This window comes from Stegodyphus dumicola, chromosome 5, assembly GCF_044657685.1.
Source record: "Stegodyphus dumicola isolate Sdum_Otavi_A_Nest chromosome 5, ASM4465768v1".
Taxonomy (NCBI): domain Eukaryota; kingdom Metazoa; phylum Arthropoda; class Arachnida; order Araneae; family Eresidae; genus Stegodyphus; species Stegodyphus dumicola.
Genome location: NC_140772.1, coordinates 12,562,656 through 12,581,267, shown reverse-complemented (window position 1 = coordinate 12,581,267; position 18,612 = coordinate 12,562,656). Strand labels below are relative to the sequence as shown.

The window sequence follows — 18,612 nt, the reverse complement described above, 5'->3', positions numbered from 1 at the left end:
TGCCTTCGTGGAGGACTTTCTAAGGGAAAATGGCTCGTATACACGTTACACATGGGGAAAACCACGAAAACACCCATGCAGCCAGCCCGTTCGCGGAATTCGAACCTCGGACCGAACTACCAGTGTTCAGCGACTTTACCGCTCGGCCGCTGGTGGGCCGAAAGTTTCTGAAATACACAGAGATAATTTTAAGTAGTATCAATGTCTTAAGCAAGGGTCGGAAACATCCAGAACTCTTTATTTTGAGTTTTCCAGCATTGCTAATGAGCGAGACAAAGAAAATGTGCTGAATAGTACGCCTTTAACTTTTCCCAAATTCCAAACTTTCCCACACGAAAAAAATCGTTAAGATATGATCATCCCTATCAGGGTAGTACGTCTAAATGGCATGAGGCGGCTCTGTACTCGATCCTATTATACAAGGGATGCCGGAAGTGATGTCAGATAAAAAAGCAACGGACCGGCTATGGCTGCAATTGGTCTACGGATGTAGTCATCAGCCGTTGAACTTTCGCACGTATTCGAACGTGAAATATTAACTTATTGCTTGCGCTGTAGTTTGTGGTAATTTGTCATAACTTTTCGCTAATTTTTATTCATAATGGAAAACTTGCGTTCATACTTCTCGCTGAAATCCGGTACATATCTTCTCTACTGTACGTTGATACTGCTCGGAAGTGTTAATGGTAAGTGCAATCAAATATTTTACACTGATACAGCAGAAAAAATTCACGAATGAACTTCATTCTTTCATTCAATGCACACAGTCCTTTAAAATTACGCGAGGAAACTGCATTGCCATTGCTAGCCAAAATTTTACGCGAAGTTTTGCATGAAATATTAGCTGCTTTATTACAGCCGGCAAGGGAAAATATCCAGTTTCATGCTAACATGGAATTAAAACTTGGATTTTGTGTACTTTAGCTACACATGTTTGACAACATTTTAAAGATAAAAGTCGTTTAAGGAAATCATCAAAAATTTAATTATTAATTTAATAAAAATTAATAATTAAATATTAATTTATTTCTTTAATAAAAATTAGACCAACGGCTGGGTTTGATTGCAGACAAAATTTCTGTAATTGGAAATTTTGTCAGAAATACATATGAGAAAAATAATCGATTTTTATCCCATAATATTATGTCTATATTTTCCTTGATATTTTGTTTAAGTATAAATATCGGTACTGTTTTCTTGCTTATTAGAGCGCGAAACAAATATTTTAATTCTGAATAGTAATATTTACCTTTCATGAAATCTGTAAGAACTTAAATTAGTTAAATAAATTATAAGAGTTACATAAATTATTTACATTCTGAATTCTTTAATATTTTAATAAATCCTTCTCATTTCTCAATTTCATATTCGAATATATATGTTACCGTGAAAGACCGAAATCTGGAGAATGTCGACTTTCACCGTTGAATGTCAACATTCACATAGTCTTTGGTGTATGTCCGAAATATTTTCCAAATACTCTTATTTCTGACTTACACCGGTCAGTGTCGACATTCATCATGTACTAATGGTGAATGTTGAACATATAACAATATTATATTTTCTTCTCCGTCATTCACTCGCGAATAAACGCACTTGAAACTTGAAATAAGAACTTAAGAACATGAGAACCTAAAACGCACAATACATTCAAAAGGAGAAAGGAAAATAATAGAAGTTAAAAACTTACTTAATTATACAGTACGCTCTAAATGAGAAGATAAAATAACAGTCATAAAAAACTTACTAAATTATGTGATTCAAATCTTATTTATTGCAACAACTTAAATTATTATGGCACTTTATGACCTCTCTTTTCGACTTACACCAGAGCATATCTGTGATTGTCGACATACACCGGTGAGGGTCCGAATATACAAGAATGTAGTGCAATATTCGATCTTTCACCAACGTATTTGGTGAATGTTAACATTCTCCGGTGAAAGTCGACATTCTCCAATTTCCGTCTTTCACGATAACATATATACTGATTTATAAGACGAGCAGTCCAGGGGAGGAGGAAATCTAAAACAAGACAATACGATTAAAATATCGTGGTATTGCCTTTAAATGCATTGAGATAGAGCTATGCAATGTGAATAAAGGTGTTAGATCACATTTTCTGTTCGGCACTTTAATAAAACTGAAATTTTAGGGTTTTACATTTGCTCTAAAGAATTGCGTAGTTTTCTGTAATGATTTATACATAGAATCCCCCCATTATAGATGTAATAGGACTCACTGCAGCGTAATTTTTGTCAGAACTAAAAATGTCTTTCTATTTTAGTATTTGTTTTAATATTGCCTGTTGTGCATTGCATATTCTATATAATATCTGGAGATATCCCTATTTTGCACTGAGATATAATTTTTTTTTAGTTTGTCAGAACGAGAACTAAAATCTTCTGTAAAAAAAAAAAAAAAAACGGAATTTAATAAAAGTTACTTTAACGCAAGGAGTTTACTAATTAAGTTTACTTAATTAATTAAGTTCACTTTAACGCAAGGAATCCTCTGATATATTTCATTATTTTCTTTTAGAAAATTATGATTCCGCTTCACTGTCTGTAGGCAAAAAGAAGAATTGGAATGATGCTAAGACTAATTTGTACTCTTCTTTGTTGTTGTTGCTTATCATGTTATGACAAAGTATGTAGAAATGCGTCAGTAGCATGAAAATGGGCGTTCTGCATCAGGAGGGTCAGAGGGTCAGGGGGCGTGGTCAATGACGTCACACAGAGGGCGGGGCCAAAGGCAACGTCATCACACTAGGAGGCGTGGTTTCGAGTGGAGTTGAGTTGTTGGTAGACTGCTGATTGAGTTGTAGACCTCCTGCTTTTCATTTAAAGTTAGTTTTTTATATTGGCAACGGGAAATATTTTCTGCATCTTAATTTTGATGATATAGCGATGCTGCCCTCTATTAATGAAAAAGTGAATTATATGTTTTAGATATATATTTTTTAAGTCTGGTGTTAAAATTATTCAATGACTCTGAAAATCTGAATCGACTCTGAAAACAATGTAAAAGAAACAAATATAAAAAAGACTTTCCTTTAATGATAGTTCATCATGTCATGAAAATGAAACTACAAGATAATTTGTTTTCAATTTTATTCTGATACTTTTATCCTTTCTAGTTTTCCATGAAACTTTAACTTATTTCTTAGGTTTTCTGTTCATAATAACATATTCATTGACTGTCATATTTTTTTAATACTTAACGTTTCTAATTTGTAATATTTTATTTAATTTCCACATACTATTTTTTTTCCCACCTTTCATAAATTTCAGCATACCCTGATTTTTAACTTATATGTTATATTTCACAAACGTTCCCGCACGTGCTGTTTATTTGTTACATTACTTAATTTTAGATGCAATTTCACACTTTTTTTAACGTTATAATGTTCAATATATTCTGAATTTTAACTTCATTTACTTTTTTTAAACCATTCTAGTATTCTATACACACTTTAACTTAGTGGTATGAAATTGTATTTAAAAAGAAACGTTTATTTTTCATGATCTTAGTTCTTTTACTAAATTTCCTACAGAATTTCTAATTTCTTTCACATGTTCAACAATATTTTCCTTATATTACCGAATATTTTTTTAAAAACTTAAGTCTATAACTGTTAATTGCTTTTTTTACGTTCACGATTTCCCTTCTGTGTTTATATTTCTTAATTCTAGTTTAACTTATTTATTATAATGTTTTTATTTCTGTCTCATCACTCGTAATTCCAACATTTTATCCCTTTTTATTCATTTTAACGATATGGATTGTTTTCATTTACTCCATATTCAAATATTTCCTTACAATTTTTATAATACTTGTTTTATTCCTCGATCATAATAGATCATCTACAGGTTTTACTCAGAAATTTCCATTCACAACTTTACAGTTTAATACCATTTATATCTAAATGTATTTCTTTCTCATATAGTTTTATGGTCTTAAAAGTTTCTAACATCATATTTAGTTTTAAATCCCGATTACCTTTAAGTGTGTTGATAATTTTACAACCACGTTCAGTGTTTCATCCACACATACCAAAATATTTCTTACATTTTCTGATATTTAGTCTATGTCATATTTCAGTACTTCAAATGAATTTACACTGCTCACACTATTATTTTTTCATATTTTAGAGACACTAACTATACTAATTTTACTATTTTTCCTGCACTAATTGCATCTATGTCAGCACTCATGATAAACTAGCAATTGTTTTGCATCACATGCATAAAGAAATTCTTAAAACCAACTTTTTCAATATCGTACTCAAATTACTGTTTTCCAGATGGGAATTACTAGTATTCTTTGGTTTTACTCTGTTACATCTTTTTAAATTTTAACATCTTACTATTAATTCTAACATACATCTTTTAAACAGTTTTTTCTTTTAATGATAGCCTTACCTTATTTGTTCAAATTAATTCTTTCATTCACCTTCTTTACTACATTTCAGTACCTTCATAATTCACTATGCAAACGCAATGTCTTTCACTGACATTCTGTTTAATAATACCACAAGTTTCCTTAATTGACAAAAAGCGAATTATTTCTCATTTCAAAATAGAACTACTATATTTTTGCACAAACATTTCCTTTATCCATTCAAGCCACCCCTTAACCTGTAACTGACGTAGCGATAGGAAAGGAGATTCTTATCATATGCTCTTTCGACATTTGAGGTTTCTAGAACTTCTTTGACAGATATATCAATACCATCAGAAAATATACTTAACACTTTTACCCAGTTTAAAGGCAACATACTGTTATAAGAATGGTTTTAGTTAAATTTATAACACAAATAAACGCATTTTGTGCTAAATAGGCATAAACATTTAGATTCAGAATATTTCTTTTTAATCCGATGTAAGACTTGAATTTCATTCATGATACGGATTGTCTCTTGATTTTCTTTTTGTTTACCTTACACTAATAGAAAATTTTTATTTTTTAAGTTCAGCTTTTAATGAAATAGAAATAAAAACTACGATACACCTGCTGTTTTTAAGAAAAGGAACTTTGATATGTTTCTGGAAATGTAAATGCTTTTAGAGTTTTCTTTCAATAACGATGATTTTCATTACTTTACTAACTTCAATAATTCTCTTATTAACTAATATGAATGAAAGAAGATTGTCAAAAATGTGACACAGTATAATTCTTACCAACATATGTACCTTTACCAGCATACAGATATTACCGATTGAAATGAAGAAAGATACAGATATTTTACTCCAATCTACACTAAATTAAAAAAAAAATATTTAAACTTTCATACATTCCAAAGAATAAACGAAAACTCAATAGATATTGTCATGTTTGTATATATGAGATAAAAGTTTTATGAATGGTATTTAAATTAATGCTTAGAACTTCATAAAAGCGAACATTCACTATGTTAATACACATATCATCAGTTATTTACATTAATCAATGTAATATTAATCATTACATGTACTATATGCATATATATTTAAAGTTTAATTGTCTTACAATTGAATAATTAACTATTGAGAGAAAGAGGTTCATATCTTACACTATTTAATTCACATGGAACAAATTTTTCCATCAACCACATTGAACCAAGTTTATTAAATTCGCCAAAGCTCTTTTATTTCTGCATTTTCACACTCACGACACATTTTAAATGTAACTGTTGATTACCATTTCAAACACCGATATCATAACTCAGTGTAACTACATCATAACTCATTTTTTCCCTACTAACTACAATTTTATATATTCAAGAAGTACATCTAAGACATGATCATTTTCTATGTTCTAGCAAATCGATTCAATTGCGAACATACTATTAAGACTTGCGATTTTAGAAGACTTGCATGTATTAACGATGTCAACGTTTCTTCGTTTTTATAAGATTCACATCAAATCATGTCGCATTCGAATGTGGTGTAAGAGATCACTTTTTCTTTTAAACACTTGTAAACAATGGATGCAATTTATAAGAAGAGAAGTATCATGCTGTTTCAAAACATCATCATCAGCATATTTCTGTTTCTTTTGACACCGGCAAAATTAAAAAAAAAGAAAAGGTTCGTGAGATTTTCTTCAAATTCTGTTTTACTTGAAAAAATGTCCGAACATTCAATACGATGTAAAGATTCATATTGTTTTAAATTCTTATGCTCACTAAATATTTTTTATCACGATTTACTCTTAAAAGTAACTTTATAAGTTTTCATATCCTTTTTACATGAAAAGAACTTGTGATTATTCACTACAAAATTCTAAGACGAGAAGCTTCGCGACTTTTCAAACTACAAACTTAAATTTCTTAGGACATACACTACATCTGATGTTTCTTTCATGAGATTTCAAATATCTCTTCAGATTACTCGTATTCAAGAAACCTTACAAATATATCAAATAAGTTCAGCGAATAATCGCTTCATAATCTCTTAAATTTTCAACACGAGTGAATCACTTGAAGCATATACTGCACTGTAAACATACAATACTTAAAAAAATTGTTATAAAAAATAAAAATACATTCATTTCACCAAGAAGCTTTTCTATTTAAATACATTTATTTATTTCCAAAGAACAAGTTTCTGTATTATACATAAAATATACTTAGGATTTTCTTTCATTAGTTAATATCAAATTAACAACAATATCCATTTACTGATATTTGATATACATGTTTGCTTTAAAATTAAAACTAAAATTTCAATATATTTCTATTAAAAAAAAACATAAGGAAAAAAAATACTCATAACATCAACCAAAGACAGAAATTTAAATAGAATAGCTGTACTTATATTAGTGCATTTTTATAATCTTCATAACATTTCGATTCAAAAAATCTATTACAAAATAAATGAAACATTTTTTTCTGCCTTAAAGAATCTCTTATATTTTTAAAATTAATACATAAAAATATATCTTCCCCAATATATTTAATTCTATCCTCAACACTTATTATAATGCAATCATGTCTTGTTTGTGAAGGATGATTTACAATACAACCTTCGCATTTAAATAGTTTTTTAATCACTGAATTTAATTCAGTTTTGATAGAGTTTATGAGTTCTTTAAAAAGTTCATCATCATCACTTACCATATCCGAACAATTGTTTTTACATTTGATTTGCAACGGTAAAATAATTTCAAAAATACTTTTATATAAAGTATTAGATACATCAGGAATAATTTCTTTCAATTTTTTTAAAATATCACAGTTTACTTTTAGGTATGTAGGTTTTAGTTTAAAAGAATTTTCATCGTGTTTAAAAACTTGTTGAAAAATACACTCACCTTCTTTGTTGAAAACTATCAACTCATTATTGCAAATGATGCTGGCAGTCGTATAGACAAGATTAAATTCATATATTTTTGAGGAAAATTCTTGCCATGTTGCAGGAGTTAGAACAACACCGCGTGTAGTAGGGTATAATATTTTATTTTGTTCCACACATTCACGTAGATGAATGTTCATTCTGTTTTCAAACTGATTTATGGACATAAAATATCCCCAACCAAGAGTCCACTGTGCAATCAACTTCGAACTTTCTTTTTTCTGTTCTCGATTATTCGGCATGAAGATATTTTCAGGAACAGATTTCATATAGTGGGCAAACCAGTCATCCTCTGGAAGTTCATCCTCATTATCTTCCAAGCGTCGTTTTTTAATTTTCGAAATTTTTATGTTTCGGAATGTGATACTAATTCTAGGATCTTTAACGTCAGGTTGAGAGGTATTCCGTGCATCCAAAATTGATTCGTTGGGGGTTTCATTACAAGGAGAGTTCCATGAGTTAAGTCCACGCTTCGAGATGTGAAATTTTGCCTGGTAAATGCCATTTGACGTTTTGCACCTAAACTGATGATAGGTATATCACTTTCAGGTTCGAGACAAGTTTCATTGTCTTTATGCGTTGAAATTTTCGTCACTCCGTCAGGATAATAGTTCAATAAAGCAAAATTATATTTTTTGCCAGTTATCGTTTCAACATAATCTTTTACATTTAGAAGAGTTTGAGTCCATGGTTCTGCACAAATGCTTGTTCCAGAGAATTCGTAACTAAGTCCTTCATCACTAAAACCGAGTACTTTTCTTCGTGGAACATACTGAGTCCCATTAATTTCAAAACTAATATTTTTAAAATCATAATTTGATAGTTCATCTAGCAAAATATCAGCTTCATTTCGTGAATAAAATTCTTCGTATAATTCCACATTTAACTCTGTATCACATATATTCCTCATATTCGCTTCTGAATCTAACGACAATTCTGAATGATATAGAAATACGTAGCATTCTTAAATAGCAAAAATTATTTAAAACATATATTAACGAAATGATTTCATCAACACTTATCGTAATACATTCTTGTCATGTCTTGTTTGTGAAGCCAGTCTTTCCGGCGTCATATGTGTAAAAATAATCATGATAGGATAGTGGGAAAGAGTTATAGTGTCCTAATGTTGTTATTCTGAACCTCGATATTACATATATGCATAAGGAGAATCTTAAAAGCATCATCCACTTATCATGATAGAGTAATGGAAAATTTCTAAAACTCTGATAATCATACGCGAAAGAATGTATTATCTTAAGGTTATTGTTGCTATTTCAAATTTGACAGTACATACAGAAGTGAAGGAGAAGACCCTTGATAAGTGCTGCACGTTATCATGATAACGTGAAGTCTACAGCGCTTATCAAGGATCTTCCTTCACTTCTGTATGTACTGTCAAATTTGAAATAGCAACAATAACCTTAAGATAATACATTCTTTCGCGTATGATTATCAGAGTTTTAGAAATTTTCCATTACTCTATCATGATAAGTGGATGATGCTTTTAAGATTCTCCTTATGCATATATGTAATATCGAGGTTCAGAATAACAACATTAGGACACTATAACTCTTTCCCACTATCCTATCATGATTATTTTTACACATATGACGCCGGAAAGACTGGCTTCACAAACAAGACATGACAAGAATGTATTACGATAAGTGTTGATGAAATCATTTCGTTAATGTATATTTTAGATAATTTTTGCTATTTAAGAATGCTACGTATTTCTATATCATTCAGAATTGTCGTTAGATTCAGAAGCGAATATGAGGAATATATGTGATACAGAGTTAAATGTGGAATTATACGAAGAATTTTATTCACGAAATGAAGCTGATATTTTGCTAGATGAACTATCAAATTATGATTTTAAAAATATTAGTTTTGAAATTAATGGGACTCAGTATGTTCCACGAAGAAAAGTACTCGGTTTTAGTGATGAAGGACTTAGTTACGAATTCTCTGGAACAAGCATTTGTGCAGAACCATGGACTCAAACTCTTCTAAATGTAAAAGATTATGTTGAAACGATAACTGGCAAAAAATATAATTTTGCTTTATTGAACTATTATCCTGACGGAGTGGCGAAAATTTCAACGCATAAAGACAATGAAACTTGTCTCGAACCTGAAAGTGATATACCTATCATCAGTTTAGGTGCAAAACGTCAAATGGTATTTACCAGGCAAAATTTCACATCTCGAAGCGTGGACTTAACTCATGGAACTCTCCTTGTAATGAAACCCCCAACGAATCAATTTTGGATGCACGGAATACCCTCTCAACCTGACGTTAAAGATCCTAGAATTAGTATCACATTCCGAAACATAAAAATTTCGAAAATTAAAAAACGACGCTTGGAAGATAATGAGGATGAACTTCCAGAGGATGATTGGTTTGCCCACTATATGAAAACTGTTCCTGAAAATATCTTCATGCCGAATAATCGAGAACAGAAAAAAGAAAGTTCGAAGTTGATTGCACAGTGGACTCTTGGTTGGGGATATTTTATGTCCATAAATCAGTTTGAAAACAGAATGAACATTCATCTACGTGAATGTGTGGAACAAAATAAAATATTATACCCTACTACACGCGGTGTTGTTCTAACTCCTGCAACATGGCAAGAATTTTCCTCAAAAATATATGAATTTAATCTTGTCTATACGACTGCCAGCATCATTTGCAATAATGAGTTGATAGTTTTCAACAAAGAAGGTGAGTGTATTTTTCAACAAGTTTTTAAACAAGATGAAAATTCTTTTAAACTAAAACCTACATACCTAAAAGTAAACTGTGATATTTTAAAAAAATTGTGTAAGGATCTTAAGTTTTACTAACGTTTATTTTATTTTAAATCTTTACTATCACTTCTTATTTTCTACTTCCGGCCAGAATTATAAGCGTTAAGGATTTTATGCAAAGTTTGTCTGGCGAACGCCAAGTATTTAAGTGTGGCCTTTTTGCCAAGCAAAAGAGAGAGGAAGCAGTGAGTTCGAAGCAGGCCGCTTACCTTAGAAGTTACGCAGTTGCTATTTGCCTTCCAGGCCAGAGGTTTTAATCCTCTTGATAAATTAAACGTATTGTAGTGTTCACAGTCTCTGTGCTACATACGCTTCCTGTTATTATAAGGCCAATCTTCCACGTGTATTATTCTAAAGTTAAATTAGAGTTTAGTTTTATTTTGATATCTTTTACGTTAGACCCCGAGTGGAGGGTCATTGTATTCCGAAGTACGGAAGTCATTGTATATAAAGAAAAATAAAGGGTTTTGTATACCCTTCGTCTGTATCCTGTCTACTTACTACAATTAGTGAACATAGCTTTAGTAAGCTCTCTGTTCTTAATCAGGTCCTTGTATGTTTCCGAAGAAGGTTAGAAGGAACATTGAATCTGATAGTGGCGCCCAAAGAAGAAGAATAACCATGGCCGAGTTTCAAGAAGAACCTGTGCTGCCTGCAGAAACGGCTCAGAATCCAGAAATGCCAGCTGCCGCCCTGGAAGGATTTGGGTACATCGTCCAGACCATGCGCGCTTCGATGAAACCAGAAGCAACATTTAATGGAAACTCACCGGTAACCAGTTTTTTGGAAAAATTGGATGACCACTTCATGCTCTACCCCGTGCACGAGTTTCAAAAAGTTTCCTTACCTACCAGCGCTTTGAGGGGCCAAGCGCTTAACTGGTTCAAATGTATCGGCAGAAGTCTCTTGGGTCAAGCAGGAAGTCCCACCTATACTTATGAAAATTTCAAGACTGCCATACTAAAAGCCTTCCCTGTTGTAAGGGATCGTGCGAAATTAGAAACGGAACTTTTTAGCATATATCAACAAAGAATCGAAAACCTCTCGAGCTTTATTTTAAGAAAAATTCACGTTTTCAAGCTCTTGTATGGAAACCGTCCGGATTCTGAAATAATTCAAGTGATTTTGCCGAGGTTACTACCCCAAGTGCAAGACTTTATTGAATTGAGAAATCCGACTACACTGGAAAAATTATTTGAGCTAGCAATCCAGTTTGAAAGTAGAAGAACGGCGGACGTCGAAAGAAGACGCCAATATCAACAGCGAAACCAATTTGGTACGCCAAGACTACAGCAAACTCAAGCACATGGCTACGGATAAAAAGCGAATCAGTGGGCAAGGAAACCCGAGCATTCAAAAACAGCCGGCGAACGTCGACAGGTCAATAGCAACCCAGGAAAAAAGTCTCAAGGCCAAGACCACAAGCAGAGGAGAAAAGGAAGGTGTTCAAGGGTGGCCGTACTGGTGAAAAACGGAAGCTTCCAGAGGAAAGCACTGAAGGGCGAGCCCGTACAAGAAGGAGGATAAACCAGGCTAATATCTGCAGTACCTTTAAAGACTGGGCCCAGAAAAGGATGTCCGAATATTACAAAGATAAGTAAAATTTTATGTTACTTTGCAAACTTAAGTTAATCTTTCATTCTTACTGCAAGTGGCAGATTTCAAGAAGTTTTACCTCATGCGAGGTCTACCTTTATCGCCAAAAGGGCGAGAAATGAGTTGTGACCGATTTTCGTATTATGTTTTTAAATTACTCGTGCGTAAAACTAAAGTTGATATATAATAGCGTTGTGTAAAGACTTAAATATTGTAAAAAGTTATTGTATAAATTTTATTTAAAACATTCTAGCAAGAAAGAAGTTTTAGTCTGAAAGACTTTTTGAAATGTAGTATTATTTCAATGTAGAAAGAATTGGCACTTGCTTTGAAAAGAATAAAAGTTAACAATGTACTACTAATGTATGTTTTCAAATGTGTAAAATTAACGGCATGTTGATATGTTCTTATATACATGTGAACTGTTATTTTAAATGTTAAGAAATACCGTGATATGGTAAAAGTGAAAGTAATGTTAAAAATTTGTTATTCGTGTGACTGTAAAGATTAAATCATGACGAATAAGTGGTAAAGGTTGAATGATGTAGTTAGGCTCTCTGACGCTACACTTTAGAGTTAGCCACTTTTAGAATAGTACCTCAGGGTTTAGAGTTGAAATTAGGGTGTGTTAAGAGGTCTCGTTATGTTGAATTTTAACACGTTAGTGTTTTGATTGTAGGAGGAAGTGTGGCACACGTAGACAGAAACACATTCGTGTTTGGTGTTCTTTTACAACACATGTCAGAGAGCACGGGGAGAGATAATTAAAATAGTCATGAATGAAATAAGAAGGTTAAGAGAAGTATATTCTATATGTTATTTGCAATATCATTCTGTAACATTTCATTAAACTAGTTTTCCTTCCAGATCTCTGGAAGGAACCAGAATTGAATAAAAGCTCCTGGTTAGATGCAGTACAGATGAAAAAAAAAAAAAGATTGTTGTATATCCTGGGAGCTGCTATTGTAACAAATTTCTTTATTTTAAATTTTCTAGTTTCTAACGAAGTTATGATTGTAAAAGGTTGGCCTCGCGTTATATTCTAGAGCTAAAAGTTTTCAACAAGGTCGTTTTAGACCTCAGTTTCAAACTAATTAACTCTGGCGGGAAGTATGTAAGGATCTTAAGTTTTACTAACGTTTATTTTATTTTAAATCTTTACTATCACTTCTTATTTTCTACTTCCGGCCAGAATTATAAGCGTTAAGGATTTTATGCAAAGTTTGTCTGGCGAACGCCAAGTATTTAAGTGTGGCCTTTTTGCCAAGCAAAAAAGAGAGGAAGCAGTGAGTTCGAAGCAGGCCGCTTACCTTAGAAGTTACGCAGTTGCTATTTGCCTTCCAGGCCAGAGGTTTTAATCCTCTTGATAAATTAAACGTATTGTAGTGTTCACAGTCTCTGTGCTACATACGCTTCCTGTTATTATAAGGCCAATCTTCCACGTGTATTATTCTAAAGTTAAATTAGAGTTTAGTTTTATTTTGATATCTTTTACGTTAGACCCCGAGTGGAGGGTCATTGTATTCCGAAGTACGGAAGTCATTGTATATAAAGAAAAATAAAGGGTTTTGTATACCCTTCGTCTGTATCCTGTCTACTTACTACAATTAGTGAACATAGCTTTAGTAAGCTCTCTGTTCTTAGTCAGGTCCTTGTATGTTTCCGAAGAAGGTTAGATGGAACATTGAACCTGATAATTGAAAGAAATTATTCCTGATGTATCTAATACTTTATATAAAAGTATTTTTGAAATTATTTTACCGTTGCAAATCAAATGTAAAAACAATTGTTCGGATATGGTAAGTGATGATGATGAACTTTTTAAAGAACTCATAAACTCTATCAAAACTGAATTAAATTCAGTGATTAAAAAACTATTTAAATGCGAAGGTTATATTGTAAATCATCCTTCACAAACAAGACATGATTGCATTATAATAAGTGTTGAGGATAGAATTAAATATATTGGGGAAGATATATTTTTATGTATTAATTTTAAAAATATAAGAGATTCTTTAAGGCAGAAAAAAATGTTTCATTTATTTTGTAATAGATTTTTTGAATCGAAATGTTATGAAGATTATAAAAATGCACTAATATAAGTACAGCTATTCTATTTAAATTTCTGTCTTTGGTTGATGTTATGAGTATTTTTTTTCCTTATGTTTTTTTTAATAGAAATATATTGAAATTTTAGTTTTAATTTTAAAGCAAACATGTATATCAAATATCAGTAAATGGATATTGTTGTTAATTTGATATTAACTAATGAAAGAAAATCCTAAGTATATTTTATGTATAATACAGAAACTTGTTCTTTGGAAATAAATAAATATATTTAAATAGAAAAGCTTCTTGGTGAAATGAATGTATTTTTATTTTTTATAACAATTTTTTTAAGTATTGTATGTTTACAGTGCAGTATATGCTTCAAGTGATTCACTCGTGTTGAAAATTTAAGAGATTATGAAGCGATTATTCGCTGAACTTATTTGATATATTTGTAAGGTTTCTTGAATACGAGTAATCTGAAGAGATATTTGAAATCTCATGAAAGAAACATCAGATGTAGTGTATGTCCTAAGAAATTTAAGTTTGTAGTTTGAAAAGTCGCGAAGCTTCTCGTCTTAGAATTTTGTAGTGAATAATCACAAGTTCTTTTCATGTAAAAAGGATATGAAAACTTATAAAGTTACTTTTAAGAGTAAATCGTGATAAAAAATATTTAGTGAGCATAAGAATTTAAAACAATATGAATCTTTACATCGTATTGAATGTTCGGACATTTTTTCAAGTAAAACAGAATTTGAAGAAAATCTCACGAACCTTTTCTTTTTTTTTAATTTTGCCGGTGTCAAAAGAAACAGAAATATGCTGATGATGATGTTTTGAAACAGCATGATACTTCTCTTCTTATAAATTGCATCCATTGTTTACAAGTGTTTAAAAGAAAAAGTGATCTCTTACACCACATTCGAATGCGACATGATTTGATGTGAATCTTATAAAAACGAAGAAACGTTGACATCGTTAATACATGCAAGTCTTCTAAAATCGCAAGTCTTAATAGTATGTTCGCAATTGAATCGATTTGCTAGAACATAGAAAATGATCATGTCTTAGATGTACTTCTTGAATATATAAAATTGTAGTTAGTAGGGAAAAAATGAGTTATGATGTAGTTACACTGAGTTATGATATCGGTGTTTGAAATGGTAATCAACAGTTACATTTAAAATGTGTCGTGAGTGTGAAAATGCAGAAATAAAAGAGCTTTGGCGAATTTAATAAACTTGGTTCAATGTGGTTGATGGAAAAATTTGTTCCATGTGAATTAAATAGTGTAAGATATGAACCTCTTTCTCTCAATAGTTAATTATTCAATTGTAAGACAATTAAACTTTAAATATATATGCATATAGTACATGTAATGATTAATATTACATTGATTAATGTAAATAACTGATGATATGTGTATTAACATAGTGAATGTTCGCTTTTATGAAGTTCTAAGCATTAATTTAAATACCATTCATAAAACTTTTATCTCATATATACAAACATGACAATATCTATTGAGTTTTCGTTTATTCTTTGGAATGTATGAAAGTTTAAATATTTTTTTTTTAATTTAGTGTAGATTGGAGTAAAATATCTGTATCTTTCTTCATTTCAATCGGTAATATCTGTATGCTGGTAAAGGTACATATGTTGGTAAGAATTATACTGTGTCACATTTTTGACAATCTTCTTTCATTCATATTAGTTAATAAGAGAATTATTGAAGTTAGTAAAGTAATGAAAATCATCGTTATTGAAAGAAAACTCTAAAAGCATTTACATTTCCAGAAACATATCAAAGTTCCTTTTCTTAAAAACAGCAGGTGTATCGTAGTTTTTATTTCTATTTCATTAAAAGCTGAACTTGTAAAATAAAAATTTTCTATTAGTGTAAGGTAAACAAAAAGAAAATCAAGAGACAATCCGTATCATGAATGAAATTCAAGTCTTACATCGGATTAAAAAGAAATATTCTGAATCTAAATGTTTATGCCTATTTAGCACAAAATGCGTTTATTTGTGTTATAAATTTAACTAAAACCATTCTTATAACAGTATGTTGCCTTTAAACTGGGTAAAAGTGTTAAGTATATTTTCTGATGGTATTGATATACCTGTCAAAGAAGTTCTAGAAACCTCAAATGTCGAAAGAGCATATGATAAGAATCTCCTTTCCTATCGCTACGTCAGTTACAGGTTAAGGGGTGGCTTGAATGGATAAAGGAAATGTTTGTGCAAAAATATAGTAGTTCTATTTTGAAATGAGAAATAATTCGCTTTTTGTCAATTAAGGAAACTTGTGGTATTATTAAACAGAATGTCAGTGAAAGACATTGCGTTTGCATAGTGAATTATGAAGGTACTGAAATGTAGTAAAGAAGGTGAATGAAAGAATTAATTTGAACAAATAAGGTAAGGCTATCATTAAAAGAAAAAACTGTTTAAAAGATGTATGTTAGAATTAATAGTAAGATGTTAAAATTTAAAAAGATGTAACAGAGTAAAACCAAAGAATACTAGTAATTCCCATCTGGAAAACAGTAATTTGAGTACGATATTGAAAAAGTTGGTTTTAAGAATTTCTTTATGCATGTGATGCAAAACAATTGCTAGTTTATCATGAGTGCTGACATAGATGCAATTAGTGCAGGAAAAATAGTAAAATTAGTATAGTTAGTGTCTCTAAAATATGAAAAAATAATAGTGTGAGCAGTGTAAATTCATTTGAAGTACTGAAATATGACATAGACTAAATATCAGAAAATGTAAGAAATATTTTGGTATGTGTGGATGAAACACTGAACGTGGTTGTAAAATTATCAACACACTTAAAGGTAATCGGGATTTAAAACTAAATATGATGTTAGAAACTTTTAAGACCATAAAACTATATGAGAAAGAAATACATTTAGATATAAATGGTATTAAACTGTAAAGTTGTGAATGGAAATTTCTGAGTAAAACCTGTAGATGATCTATTATGATCGAGGAATAAAACAAGTATTATAAAAATTGTAAGGAAATATTTGAATATGGAGTAAATGAAAACAATCCATATCGTTAAAATGAATAAAAAGGGATAAAATGTTGGAATTACGAGTGATGAGACAGAAATAAAAACATTATAATAAATAAGTTAAACTAGAATTAAGAAATATAAACACAGAAGGGAAATCGTGAACGTAAAAAAAGCAATTAACAGTTATAGACTTAAGTTTTTAAAAAAATATTCGGTAATATAAGGAAAATATTGTTGAACATGTGAAAGAAATTAGAAATTCTGTAGGAAATTTAGTAAAAGAACTAAGATCATGAAAAATAAACGTTTCTTTTTAAATACAATTTCATACCACTAAGTTAAAGTGTGTATAGAATACTAGAATGGTTTAAAAAAAGTAAATGAAGTTAAAATTCAGAATATATTGAACATTATAACGTTAAAAAAAGTGTGAAATTGCATCTAAAATTAAGTAATGTAACAAATAAACAGCACGTGCGGGAACGTTTGTGAAATATAACATATAAGTTAAAAATCAGGGTATGCTGAAATTTATGAAAGGTGGGAAAAAAAAATAGTATGTGGAAATTAAATAAAATATTACAAATTAGAAACGTTAAGTATTAAAAAAATATGACAGTCAATGAATATGTTATTATGAACAGAAAACCTAAGAAATAAGTTAAAGTTTCATGGAAAACTAGAAAGGATAAAAGTATCAGAATAAAATTGAAAACAAATTATCTTGTAGTTTCATTTTCATGACATGATGAACTATCATTAAAGGAAAGTCTTTTTTATATTTGTTTCTTTTACATTGTTTTCAGAGTCGCGCATTGAATAATTTTAACACCAGACTTAAAAAATATATATCTAAAACATATAATTCACTTTTTCATTAATAGAGGGCAGCATCGCTATATCATCAAAATTAAGATGCAGAAAATATTTCCCGTTGCCAATATAAAAAAACTAACTTTAAATGAAAAGCAGGAGGTCTACAACTCAATCAGCAGTCTACCAACAACTCAACTCCACTCGAAACCACGCCTCCTAGTGTGATGACGTTGCCTTTGGCCCCGCCCTCTGTGTGACGTCATTGACCACGCCCCCTGACCCTCTGACCCTCCTGATGCAGAACGCCCATTTTCATGCTACTTGCGTCTCTAAGGGACGGATGGCCCCCTGATGGGCTTTTTCAGGTAAACTGGTTTGTGTTTATTTTACAAGTAGAAAAAAAAAAACGTGAACATTTTCTGATGTAACTTGTTCACCGGGAAGAAGACCCAAATGGAAACACCGGGTTTCAATGATATTAATCGTTTGGGCGCTGGTAAATAGATTTATTTTTCATATTACGTTTGAGCCCACCAGCGGCCGAGCGGTAAAGTCGCTGAACACTGGTAGTTCGGTCCGAGGTTCGAGTCCCGCGAACGGGCTGGCTGCATGGGTGTTTTCGTGGTTTTCCCCATGTGTTTTCGAGCCAGTTTCCCTTAGAAAGTCCTCCACGAAGGCATCCCTCCCCTTAGGCAGATTGCCCTAGTGCGCTTTGCCATAATCTCAATAAACCAAAACCAAACCAAACCATATTACGTTTGACAACTTTTGGAAAAAGTGAGGCTTACTAAATTTCATATCTATTTACACTTCTGCACCTCATTACTAGAAGTAAAATCAAAGGTACGTCTTGAAATAATTATTTTATAACCACGGCAACTGCTTTAAATTTTAAATACGAAAGCCCATATGGCTGTCAGTCTGTTGCTGGTTTTGCGTGGATAATAGGTTTTAGATAAAGGTATTCAAA

General features: G+C 31.2%; 1 protein-coding gene across 1 annotated transcript in view; it reads left to right on the top strand.

Annotated features, from left to right (window-relative positions):
• The first annotated feature begins 458 nt into the window (after nt 1-458).
• LOC146997051 (uncharacterized) overlaps nt 459-18,612 on the top strand; it is a 64,932-nt gene continuing 46,778 nt past the window's right edge. Inside the window, exon 1 of the mRNA XM_085816455.1 lies at nt 459-686. Coding sequence (XP_085672581.1) covers nt 602-686 — 85 coding nt within the window. The 5' untranslated portion in view covers nt 459-601. The remainder of the gene's footprint in view (nt 687-18,612) is intronic.